This window comes from Ochotona curzoniae, unplaced genomic scaffold (genome assembly GCF_017591425.1).
Source record: "Ochotona curzoniae isolate NIBS_2020 unplaced genomic scaffold, NIBS_Ocur_1.0 scaffold_1852, whole genome shotgun sequence".
In the NCBI taxonomy this organism is placed as follows: domain Eukaryota; kingdom Metazoa; phylum Chordata; class Mammalia; order Lagomorpha; family Ochotonidae; genus Ochotona; species Ochotona curzoniae.
The window spans coordinates 28,952,850-28,966,325 of NW_024467087.1; the positions used below are offsets into that span (position 1 = coordinate 28,952,850).

The 13,476-nt window shown below is 37.2% G+C and overlaps 1 protein-coding gene across 6 annotated transcripts in view; it reads right to left on the bottom strand.

Annotated features, from left to right (window-relative positions):
* Window positions 1-13,476, bottom strand: part of PAK3 (p21 (RAC1) activated kinase 3) — a 267,948-nt gene that overhangs the window by 35,793 nt on the left and 218,679 nt on the right. For all 6 annotated transcript variants that reach the window (XM_040999477.1, XM_040999476.1, XM_040999475.1 and 3 more), the window contains one exon: window positions 10,893-10,956. In XM_040999477.1, coding sequence (XP_040855411.1) covers window positions 10,893-10,956 — 64 coding nt within the window. The remainder of the gene's footprint in view (window positions 1-10,892; window positions 10,957-13,476) is intronic.

Sequence of the window (13,476 nt, forward strand, 5' to 3'; positions counted from 1 at the left end):
CCAGAATTCAGGAACTCAAGGTACATCTCTCACAGAGCTATTGGGGACCCAAGTACGTCAGCTACCCCTGTTGCCTCCTCAGGTGTGCATCAGCAGAAACTTAAATGAGAAACAAACCCAAAACCTGAACTCATACAATCTTAAATGGGATGTGGGCATCCCAAGCAGTGATTGACTTACTGCTCTCAACACCACCTGACTATATACCTACCACTCATTGAACTGTTGAAGTACCTGTGTATATAGATATGCATATTGATATTATTCTACATATCCTTGTTTTGTTGAAAATAAGTCTTTAAGAGGGCTCAGCAGTGCTGAGAAACAGTATTACCACTACATGCAATAAGAGAGCGCTTTTCCAAATTGAGTTTCAGAGTATTTTCCTTTGTGTTATTTATTTCTCAAAAAATGCATTCCTAAGTTTAAGACATATGTAAAGCAGTCTTTTCTCATTATCTTTCTAAGTGCTCAGACTCCAGCTGGAGTCAGGTGGTACAAATTTTAATTGCTGGGATTACGAAGTGGAACAAGGAATATTCTATTCTTTAGCGAGAGTATGACTTTTCTCAGAATATTCATGGCCATCTAATTTTAAGTAGAGTTGTAATACATCTTGGGTGTAGGGCCAAGGATCTCAGTGGGTTATAGTTCAGTGATAATGAGGCCACAGTTACAAGGATTAATCCCTCAAAAGGCCAGAAAACTCTTGGCTACTCAGTCCAACACATTCATTCTAAGCAGCTGCTTCACAGTGTGTGCCATTGGTTTTAAGAGAGCCTGGACAGAAAAGCGGGCCAGGTGGCTTAATACAAGCTTATTACTATGCCTGGAAAAAACAACTATACACACATTCTAATGGTGGTTGATGGAGTGGCATCATTCTTTACAAGGGACAGCACACAACACAGTGAGTTTCAGAGCATCAAGTAGAACAAAAAGCATCTTCCATTGCCTCATAAACATTGTTCTTCACAAATGCTAATATATTTTCAAAATCCTTTATCACAAAGCCTATTATAGAGCCTCAAACTACTTCTATTTAGTGCTCAATAGTGGTATTCTACTTTGTGTGACCCGAAACATTTCCAAGAAGAAGCAAATACTTTTAAGTGGGTGGTCCTACCCAAAGGATTATTTCTTCAAGCACACTAGACACCACTTATGCTCTTGCTCATAGCTGTCCTAAACAAACAAACAAAAAGTAACCCAGCAGTTTCAGGCTCAGCACTTATTCATTAGTTCTGTGATCTACAATGCTTTGTTAGGGTCTTCAAATCAAGCTGTTATTCATCAGGTCCTTGAAGAAATACACTTCAAAACTATTCATTTACAACATGGGAACTTTATGTTAAAAGTAAGAAGGGAGATCCTCATTAAGTAGCATAAATATCTGCAAAATAGTTACCATGATATATTCACTTTCTCAGGAGTTAAAACTAATTTACAGGGACAGAGATTGAAGGGTTGATTACACATCATCTAGTAGTAAAGTTTTTGTGCAATTATGGATGATTTAATGACATTCACTTTTTACATAATGACATGATTGGCAAAGATCCAGATATTACACAAAATTCCTTTGGCAAAATGTTATGCCCCAGAGGAAAATTATTTCAAGACATGCTCTGTGTTGTCAGATTCTGTTGGAGGGTAGCTGCATGGCTGATGTAAATTATGTAGAGATGCAACATACAACAAAGGTACTTTGGTGTTATGTGGATATAGAATGCATTGGCCAATGGACTATTCAGAACAGTCTTGTTTTTTCACATGCTTTCTTGCTACAGCTCCCCCTTTATCCATTTTCTCTTTTAAAAAATCACCGTGGTGGTATTTTATTATATTGTTTTATTCCTAAATAAACGAATACAGCTGTGCTGGCAGGGGTAAAGGCACTTTCTCACAAATTGCTGATAGAGTGTTAAATGGGACAACTGCTAAGGGAATAAGACATTCACATATCCTTTCATACAACGATTATCTGAGAAATTTATCCTAATGATAGATTTACACATATTAGAAATAGTTCATCTCTTTTTTTTCACTTTTTTTTGGGGAAATGAACCAGCCCCAAAAAGAAAATGTATGGTCTCTCTGATCTGCAAAAATTAATACACAGAACACACACACACACATTTTGTAAGTGCTAAAGGCAGGTTAGCATACTAGGAAATAATCTATGTATACAACATGCATTTTTTGTCCAAAATAATAATAGGATTCCCATTATTATTTTTAGTTATACTTTTACATTGTGGTACTTTATTTGCTTCCTTTCCCTATACTTGCCATTTCGTGATACACTTATATATCAGAAAGTTAAGCTTGTAACAGTGAAATGAATAACTATGCCACAGCAATAACTTGGGGATTTATAATAGGATGAGAATATAGGGAGAAAGGCAGGGTGATGGAGGTGAACATCCCCTATGCATGCAAATCTGTATTGTAGCAAATGGTTCATTTGTAAGGGTCCTCACTGAAGTTTTGTTTGTAATAGGAAAACATCAGGATCAAAATGAATCTTTAGCAATAGGGACTTGATTAAATTAATCATGGTACATACGTGTGTATCCCTAGTATAAAATGCGGTTTATGAAGTGTGTTACGACGATAAGGTAAAAAATATACGTTCAACACACAGAGAGATAAAGAGAGAGAGAAAGAAAGAAACACACACACACACACACACACACACACACAAGCTAAGGGATTTTATTTTCTTCAAATATTTTCCCAAAAAAGAAAAATGGGTGGTAACTTTATTTTCGGATTCTTCTAATCTCTCTAAGGTAATGTGGTATTTCTCCATATTAATTTATTTTTAACCACAAGGTATAGTTTGAGACAGTATGACAAAGAAATGATGCAAATAACTACTAAAGGTATGATCTCATAGCCTCAAAGGCTAGATGTCATAAACAAACATTTAAAATACTCCTTGCAAAACCAACACAGTTAAATGGGCTCCTATTAGCCAAGAACAGGACAGTCTGACCATCAAAAGAAGTTACAATAAATTCAGCTGAATAGAAGTGTCAAAATATAAAAGCCCATGAGATTATAAAGATATCTTTTACATAAATGGGAACATCTTCTTCTCCATTTAGAAAATCAAAATAATCTCCCATCAACCACTTTTGGGAGGAACATGGGTACCCACTATAAATGTTGTGTTGGAAATCTAAAAATAAGTATTTAAGAAGTTTATACACAGCAAAGAAAACACTAAACAAAGAAACAACTGAAAGAATGGGAGAAAATATTTGTACATTACGCATTTGATAAAGGAATAATATCAAAAAACGTCAAAGGAGCTCAAGAAACCCGACAACAACTAAAGAAGAGCTCCAGTTAAGAAGTGGGTCAACAACATAAACAGGTATTTTCTCTCAGATGATGAAATGAAAATGATCAGCAGATACATTAAATGATATTCAGGGTCACTTAGCCATCAGAGAAACATAAAGACCACAATGAGGTTTCGTCTCACCACAGTTAGAATGGTTATCATACAGAAATCACAAAACAAGAAATTCTGGCAAGGATGTAGCAGAAAAGTTACCCTTATACACAACTGGTAGAGATGCAGACTACCTTTACGGAAGACAACATATACATTCCTCAGAAATCTCAAAAAGTATCAACCACATGACCCAGTCATACTACTCCTGAAAATTTGCTCAAAAGAAATGAAATCAGCATACAAAAGAGTTTATAAAAGCTCATTTCACAGCAGACAAGATATGCAATCAATTCAGATGTCCATTGACTGAGACCAGATACAGAATTTCTAAGTATAGATACATGATGGTATATTTCTCAACCATAGAAAAGAGTGAAATTCTGTCTCTCACAACCAAATGGATATGACTGGAGACCATTACGCTTTGAAATAAGCCACTGTCCCCTCCCAAAAACCAAACATCATGTGTTCCCTGATTTGTGGTAACTAATTATATAGAGTATAAAAAATTGAGATTTTCAGTTTTGCTTATTTTTTACAGCCCTTGCCTATACTCCCGAGGAACAGTGGTTTTTCTGCTTACTATTTGTTGAATTCTTTATTTACAGGAAGGTTAAGCCTGTGATTATAAAGTAAATTGAATGCATGTCATTGCAAAGACTCAAAAAAAAAAAAAAAAGGAGGAGGTAGGATGTGAGGGAGGTTGGGTTGGGGTGGGGTTTATCATTATGCTCTCAAAATTGTATACATTGAAGACATGAAACTTGTTTTTACACAAATTTTTCTTCAGTGTATGAACTATATTTCAGGCTAACAAAAGAGCTCTAGCTGAAGAAGTAAAGTTCTTGGCAGTGGAAGTATTTTAGCTTATAATTGTAGAAGGAATGTCAGATTTAAGAAACAACTATTTTGCAGTTTTTAACAAAGTTGTTGATCTGACAAATAATCATTGGCAAATGAAACCACCAATGAAAGGCTGATATGGAACTGTACATAGAAGAGGACAGAGAGGTATCCGCTGAACCTTGTGATCAATCTACCCATCACTGAATATAGGGTAATCAGACGCTGTGTACAGCGTGCTGTGTTAGAATATGAAATATGTAACATAATGTACGAAGCTCTCTCACCCAAAGCTGAACCTGTAACTATGTTTGAAAATGATTGTGTATTTCAGAAGAGCTACTAGGAGACATTTTGAATGGTCCTAATACAAATGAATGATACATGTCTGAGGTGATGACTAAACAAGCTGACAACTACACACTTAATACATGTATTGAAATAGCAGATTGTTGCAATAGTGACCATTGCTGAAGGATTATACTATTGTAATAATATGGGGGGAAATGGGGCAGGGAAGGTGGGATGGATGGGGAAATTCCTGTTCATGTGGAACCATATCCCGAAAAAAACTAATTAAATAACATAAGAAAGAAATGTCACACTGTACCCCATAAAAATGTGTGTTTATTCCTTATTAATTACATGTGAAACCGGTGGCAGTTTCTTTCTGGAAATGTGATTTTTGTAGGATAACTGAGGATTAAACGTCTTTGGTACCTGCTCAAAAATTATACTTCAACACTGTATCTTCTGCGTTTCATGACATAGCTCTATTCTATCTTTTTAGCATTATTTCCTATCAAGTCTTCTGCCAAAATGGACTTTCAACTCTGCGCACTATCAGTGCTATTGATTTAATTCCTCTCCTCTTTGTGATGTATATTCAACAGATACTGCATATTTACTCTTCACAAGACACAGTTGCAGATCCTAGTGACAACCAAATGAATGAAACCTACAGTCTAAAGTGGGAATTTGCTTCATTTCTTTCAGATGGAACGTCCCTTAGTTCCACTTGTTAAACTGCTACACCTGTTCAAGTCACTGCTCAAACGTATCCAACTCTAAGAACCTTTCATCATATTTCCTCCCTAGCTATAGGTCATTTCTCTCTCCTTGCATGCCACAGTTCCCTGTAAATGCATTAAAATATTTATTGTATTGTGAACTATATAATAGTAGCACACAGGTGTGCCTTTCCTTCCCAACAATTGTTTCCTGAGACCTTACCTATGTGTCATGTGCTGTGTAAAGTACTTCAAATGGTTCCTTGCTCAGTTTCCACATCATGAAGCCTGAACTTTCTGCTAACTATGAGAAAATTGATGCTTAAAGAAGTGATTTCCTACTACCTTCTGAGTTCAGAATCTCAGATTTTCCTTTTTCAAATTCTTTCAAGATTCCCCCTTTATCCCTCCATGGTCTTCGTAGCTTGAAGCAATTTTAAACGTGTAGGCAAACTAAGATAGAAGTGGTGAATGCATGCCAGCAGGGGTGTAATCTATAGGACTTAGAAAGACAGTCAGCATTGCCAAAGATGGACTTATGGGGGAGGTAGTAGTGAAGGTGAGTGAGTGCAAGCACAGGAGAAAAACATGAACATGGGAAGGCTTTGTTTCTTTTTTGATACAGATGTTCAGGAGGACCATGAAGCTAGAGGTCACTATGAACTAACTACCAGAACCCGTTTCCTGCTTCTCTGCGTTACACGTAGGAGGTGCTCAATAAAACGTCACCAAATTTCAAAACGTGTTTATTAATTTAGCCCAAATCATCTCTGGGCTGTTTCCTCCAAAATAATTTTCATTATATTGTTCAAGACAGAAGATAATATGATTCTGAAAGAACAAAGTATCTAACTTGCAGGGCATTCTCATTTCAGGAATATCTTAAAATGAATTAAAACATATTAATGAGAAATCTGTGAAGACAGACTCACCTATATTTTTTCATTAAAAAAGAAAAAAAAAACCACCCTAGCTTTGCACAATCTGCTTAAAATGTCTGCACTTCGTAGCCAACTACAGAACACTTTTCAAGGAAACCTAGTAAAAACAATGTCAGTTTCAGCCTTTGACTCGCAGCAGTGGCCTCAAGTGATTAGACATGCAATTCTGAACTTGATTTATGGAAGACCAAGGCCAGTTCTCTGGCCCTACGCCTGAATGCTGGGATGGCAGAAACTCATACTGGAAAATACTAGTTTTCCAAGTAGATGAAGGTGATTAATGGAGAGGTGGTTCTTAAATCCAGCTCCCAAGAGTTAGCTGTTGTGTTCCCTGGAGCTGAAACTGGAACGTTGACCCTGATTATTTTTTTAAAAGATTTATTTTTATTCATTTTTTATTGGAAAGGCGGATATACATAGAGGAGAGACAGAGAGGAAGATCTTCCGTCTGATGATTCACTCCCCAAGTGAGCACAACGGCCGATGCTATGCCGATCTGAAGCCAGGAGCCTCTTCCGGGTCTCCCACACGGGTGCAGGGTCCCAAAGCTTTGGGCCGTCCTTGACTGCTTTCCCAGGCCACAGGCAGGGAGCTGGAAGGGAAGCGGAGCTGCCGGGATAGAACTGGCGCCCATATGGGATCCCGGGCGTGCAAGGCGAGGACCTTAACCACTTGCGCCACCACGCCGGACCCGACCCTGATTATTTGTACCATCACATGATTCCTGACACCATTTTGAATGTCACATAACAATAGGTAAAACAATTAAAAATCCAGACTTCATGAAAAGAAAATCAAAACCCTACATATTGAGGGTAGAAAAACTGCTGTGCCTAAGGCAAGTAATGGAGAAACATTTAAAGAAAAAATTTAATATAGCTATTTTAATCTAGAATGAAAGAAGTCAATATTTTGTTTGTTGACTTCAACACCTAAGAATGAACAATATACTAACAACAGGAGAAAGAAAACTAATAAATTAAGTGATAAAATCACAGTAACTACATCTGCTATTGGATGGTATCTTAGAAGCTATGTGAAAAACTGTATCTTGACTTTACAATACTTATGCGCATTTTGGATGTGTGTGTGTGTGTGTGTGTAAAAATGGGCAGTGGAAAATGAAGCCAACTGCACACTGAGGCAGTTGAAGCCATTCATTGTGACAGGAAAAGAGATGAAGCCACAGGGAGACAGAAAGTGCAAGTGAGACTTGTATGGATAGATGAATAGAGGAGAGAGGAAAGACACACTTCAATTAATTCAATAAATACTGAGGCAGAAACAGATTCTGAGACCGAGGGAGTAGACAGGGGAAGCTCTATAGCTCTGTGAGTGTGGCCAAAGGGAACCTGGCTGTTGACCATAACTTTGGAAAACTGTTTTTGAAGGCCTACTTAAGTGGAAAAACACTGTGGAGGCACCAAAGGAGACAAAGGGAGGAATAAAATATATTTTATACCCCTTAAGAAATTAAATTGGGCCTGACTGGTTTCCTTTCATTCCTTAAAATGATTAATTTGGGAATTTAAAATAGTCCTTTTTTCAATAACAAGTAGGATTTCTTCTTTGGCTTTTCATTTTAGATTATAAGGATTTTACAAAGGTACTGACAGAATTTTCCTCTTCAGCTTTAGAAAGGAGAGGCATAAATAATTGTGAGGGATAAATCCTTGTTACACACCAATGTGCTTGGCAGCCTAATTGTATTCTTGGAAAAATTAGTATCGCTTCATTACCTGGTATCTGGAAGATACTGGACACCAACCATCCCATACTTTTTTTCCTTTCTAAATTTAATGCTCCTTTTGGCTTAATAGGATCTTAATGGTAATGAACAATTAAAACAAAATGAAAATATTTCTTATCCCCACTCCCCCAGAACAATACTAAGTAAACTACTTCATGAATAAATACCCACCTTTAAACCCACAACTAGAAATGTAATATTAGAAATATTTTAAATGTCTTCTACTTAACATTAAAATTTGAAATGGCAAAATTAGTTTTAATACCTTTATTTAACCCAAGTATTGACAAAATATTATCATCTCAACATGTAATGGACATAAAATTTATCAGTGAGCTTCTTTTTCATACTTTCTTTTTAAAATTACCTATGTATTTTCCACTGATCACATCATAATTTTTTATAAAGATTTATTTATTTTCACTGGAAAGGCAGATCTACAAAGAGGAGGAGGAGAAAGTAAGTTCTTCCATCTGCTGGTTTGCTCTGCAAGTGGCCACAATAGCCGGAGCTGAGTTGATCTAAAGCCACCAGCCAGGAGTCTCCTCCAGACCTGCAATGTGGGTGCAGAGTCTCAAGGTCTTGGGCCGTCCTCTGCTGCTTTTCCAGCTCACCAGCAGGGAGCTGGACGGGAAGTGGAGAAGCTGGGATACAAACAGGTTCCCATATGGTTAAAGAGGGATAATTAGCTTGTTGAGCCATTGTACTGGGCCCGATCACACCATAACTTGGATTAACACTATTTTTCAAGTGCTCAGAGAATGAATGGGGTTAGTTAACTGCCAAATTCAACAAACACTTGTAGTGATAACTCCTATGTGGACTGTGTATCCCTTCCTAGTGCTAGCTCTGCTAGAGAGCCAACTGGAATAGAAGAAATCTAAAATTCTGCTTTTGCTTTTAGTACACAAAATTGTCTTTTTTAAACTTGCCTTTGAGGTGTTTTGACTTTTGGGGCATGAAGAAAGTGAGTTGAAGTTGATAAATGGAATTAGGATTCCCTACTTGACAAGTTAACCAGATCACAGAGACTGATACGAGAAACTGCAGTGAGCCAAGGTGCCTCACACTTAGGTGAGTTGATGAAGCTCCTCTCAGTGTTTGCTTTGTACCCTGAGTAGCCTGCTGGTAGGCGCTCATCCCTGTAGATTAAATTCCCTTAGAGCCCACATCATCATTACCAACCGTTTGTTTGACATTTAAGCATAATGTCTGGCACATAGGTGGTGCTCAACAAATGTCTGCTAAACCATTAAGTGAGTTGAAATATATTTATATTCTTATTTCCACTAGATATGCTTCAAGTGCCTTATTGCCACACATGGGTAACTGGTTACCCCATTGACCAGTGTAGATATAGAGCACCTCAGTCATCAAAAACAAGTTCTACTGGACAACTTTGTTCTGGCACAATAGGTGGAAATAACAGTTGGCCCATTAAGTGAAAGAGAGCCCCATGCTTATCTTTTTGAGCTGAGTGAAAACATCAGTGATATTAATGAGAAACAAAGAAGCAAAAGCACTAATAGGCACATATTTTAGCCATCTGAAAACCTAAAGTTTAACGAATGTCATCATGGTTTCCACTAGAACAATAAATATGATCGTCTATTTCTCCCTGAGTTCCTGTCCTTTGCTCAGGGTCATCTCATCTGCTTCCCCATCACGCACATTCCTCGTGCATGTCCCAATGCCTGATGAAGGTTTCCATTTATTTTGCAAGCCATGTTGAAAATTTCAAAAGAAGCTTTAATGCAAAAGCTGGGAATACAAAAGCAAGGAAAATACAAAGCTCATGCAACACAGGTAAGTCTCTCTATAACACACATTTTTCTACATTGAAGAATTTCAGAAATAGGGCAAGAAACTCTAGATTCCCCATTGAAAATGACTTGACTCTAGTGGCTGATGGGCTAACACAATTCTGCAGGCAAATGGACTTAATTCCACTTTTCCCAGTGCCTTGTCTCAGCCAGGACACTTCTGTGATGCCATCCAGGTTCCTGGCATTTAGTAATTGGTAGGCTTGATTCTCTGTCTGATTTTGCATTTAAAGGCACCCCTTAAGAACACTTCATTTCTTTTTCTTTTTAAGTTTCTTCATTTCCAACACTCTTGCCTACTCAGGCCCTTTCACACGGAGGCTTGAGAGACATACCTGGTGCCACTTGCCCTGCAGTCCTTGTGACTCTCGACTTTAGCTCTAGTGAATGAGCTAATGCCTTGGTCTTCATTTGTAGCTGATGATCCAGATTATCTTAGGAATTCTGCACAGTTCAAATTCCTGGACCCCAATTTAGACTTCTAAATCAGATCTCTGGCAAAAGCAACTGGAAATCTTTAAAAAGTATACTGAGTGAAATGATGTACCCTGTGTCATTTGGGAATTATTGATCTGTTTTCTTCATACCCAGTCAACTTTGCCCACCTTTGGATCACTCAGTAACGATTCCCCCACCCTCATTTGTTCACTTTCCTATTTGACAATGAAAAGAATCTTAACTGTAACATCTATGCAGATGTAAAGGGGAGAGGTCTAAAGGAGATTTTCATACAAGCTAGAAGTTTCTATAACCCTACTGCCTTTCTAGAGGAAAAGCAGATTGAATTCAGATTCACATTGAATCTTACTCTCTGGGAACAAAATGTCCTTACAAAATTTCACTGTCAACCCGACAACAGTGGACATTTTACCAGGATGTATTCTTTAGTTAGTTAATAGTCAGTCTGCCAACTGGAAAAGCCAACACTGAGAAGGTGAAACACAAATATCATCCAGGAAGTGAGAATCATAATTCACCAGAAATATAAGCAATTATTGAATTTTAAGTGTGTTGATTGTGTTCATCTTTTGATATTTAAAATAATCAATGACTTACCCTTGGCCAATTTTTTCAAATCTTGTGTATTTTTTCTTTGGATCTCCAACACTCACAATGCTTCCTGAGATGAGAGAGTAAGGAATGAGGGAGAGAGAAGCAGAGAGTGAAATTAATTGAAATTAATGACTTGTTTTCCTTTATTTAATGATCAAAATAAAGATTTAGGATTAATGGCAAATAAAAAATACACTAATACTCCCATATTATTTCTACAGTTTATTACAAAATACTAATTTGTTAAAATAGCAAAAAATAATATATTACATTATATAATAATAACCCATGCTGCTTATATTCAAATTTGATATTTGGAAATAAAAATGACTGGTCACAACCCAACTTATCAAAAGTTCTCATAAAATTATATTATAGTTTAAGAGATAGACATCTAGGAAATTTAAAAACAAAAAATCAAAAAGCCCAAACAAAACAAATCTAAGATATTTTATGCTCTAATAAAATCACTATCTTCCTCAAATAGCAATAAAGTTAAGCGCTATGATCCATTTAAGGAGACTGGATCAAAATCTGAATTATTACTATGCATCTCATTCTCTCCTCAGGGCAATGGGAGACAGAGATGGGACTAACAAAGAACACAGCTCTACTATAAAATAATGAGGCTCATGACTATTAAAAATGTACATCTCTGAACTGGGACCCTACTTGTGCTCCAAGAACTTGAACAACCTGAGATAGGATATACAGACCGTAAAGATCAGTCATTTTCTCAGTCCAGGTGAACAGCTTTTAATACGTTCTTTCGTTCTGACAATACCTTTATGATGTCATTTTAGAACACTGTCATCATTCCAAGAAACCTTGGATCAGTTAGCAGTTACACCTCCCCCTCAGCTTCCCATACCATCCATAGGCAACTACTAATATACTGGTTCTACAGATTGGTCTAGACACTTTTTAGCTAGTCATAAGGTACACACGAAATCTTTACTTTTTCGCATTTGGTTCTGGAACAAATATTTGGTTTGCTATTCAGAAAAGCAAAAGCACCACTCAGAATACTTGCTATTGCTCAGAGTGAATCCCAAAGAAGTAGCAGTGACTCCTCAACACAGTGACCAAACAGGTCTAGAAAAATTCTTGGAGTCAGCAGCATCATGGGAAAAAGGGTGCAGCTTCTCAAAGGGATTACTTTTAAGGGTATCTATTTATATGTCTCTGTCTCTTCTTTCTTTTTTATAGAAATAGACATCAGTGATATTTGAGCTGTATCTTTCTGAAACATGACCCAAGGAAATATAGTCTGATGGTATGAAAAGATTTATACTCAAGAGCTAATCAACAGAAGATCTTGAAATTCTCTCCTAATTGTCATTTCTATTTATCCCTTTCTTTCCTGCCCATGGACACTGTGATCGTTCAGGTCCTCAATATCTGTTATTCAAACAATTATATCAGTTATAACCTGCTTAGAAGACTGCTTTCTATAGATTTAGTTATGCTTTCTTCCCAAATTCTCTTGTAAACATAATTTTTATCTTGAGACTGTCCTGGATGAACTAAAACGTACTGTTTCCATATTTCAGAATGATTTTGTTCCTCACTATAGACTCAACCTCATGTTAACTAGGGCATTTAGGACCCTTCAGTAACTTTCTATTCTCCTACTCCTCCAAGTCTCCCCTTCTCCTTTCTTCCTTCCTTCCTCTTTCCCTTCCTCATATCATGGATCTTATTGATGCTATCACTAACCAGTGCTTAGGTCTTATGCTCCTCGCCCCCTTCATGTATAACACATGGGTTCTTATGCTTCATTTAAACACAACCTCAAATTTTTCCTTTTTGAAATCTTTGCTGATGCCACTAACAAGACCTGCATACTTTGCAAGGGCAGGAGCTTTGTCTTTTTATCCTGAAACTTCTGTGCTTGGATGGTAGTTGTCATTGAAAAAAAAATTGTTGAGTAAATAAATGAGAATGGCAAAATATGTGTTTAAGTATTAGACTGTGTGGTATGGACAATACGTCATGCTATGATAGACAATCAGCTACTCTCTGGGCTACTGGACAACTTAATTCCAATCTCAAAAATACATAGAATACTATAGAAAAAAAATCAGCTAAATATTTTGTTCATGGATCATTCATCAGGTTATTGGGGTTTTACTTTTTTTTTTCTTTTTTGTGATCCAAATGTATGTTTCAGTTATATTAAACAAGACTTTGGTAATACTCTTGCATTGCTAACTTTAGCCAGTGGTATCATCCATTTATCTTCTCTGTAGCTTGATTCAGAAACCCAGGAATGATCTTGATGTGTTGCTTAACATCACTGCCAACACGGTTTGCTGCTGAACCCTGGGCCTGTATTTGTACTTCAGACGTGATTAGAGTTTTTTCATCATTATCACTTCAGTTGAGCCTCCATTATGTTTTTTCCTTGGCTACTCAGTCCACTTGCTAACCTGACTCCCTGACCTCTGCTCACTCTGCTTAAGGGTCAGCATACACCCACATCAGCATGCTTGAAGTACAGGTGTGGCCATGTGATTTTCTGGCTCAGGATTGCCCAACACCTACAGGGTAGAGCTCAACATCCTCAGCATGACGTGAAGCGTTC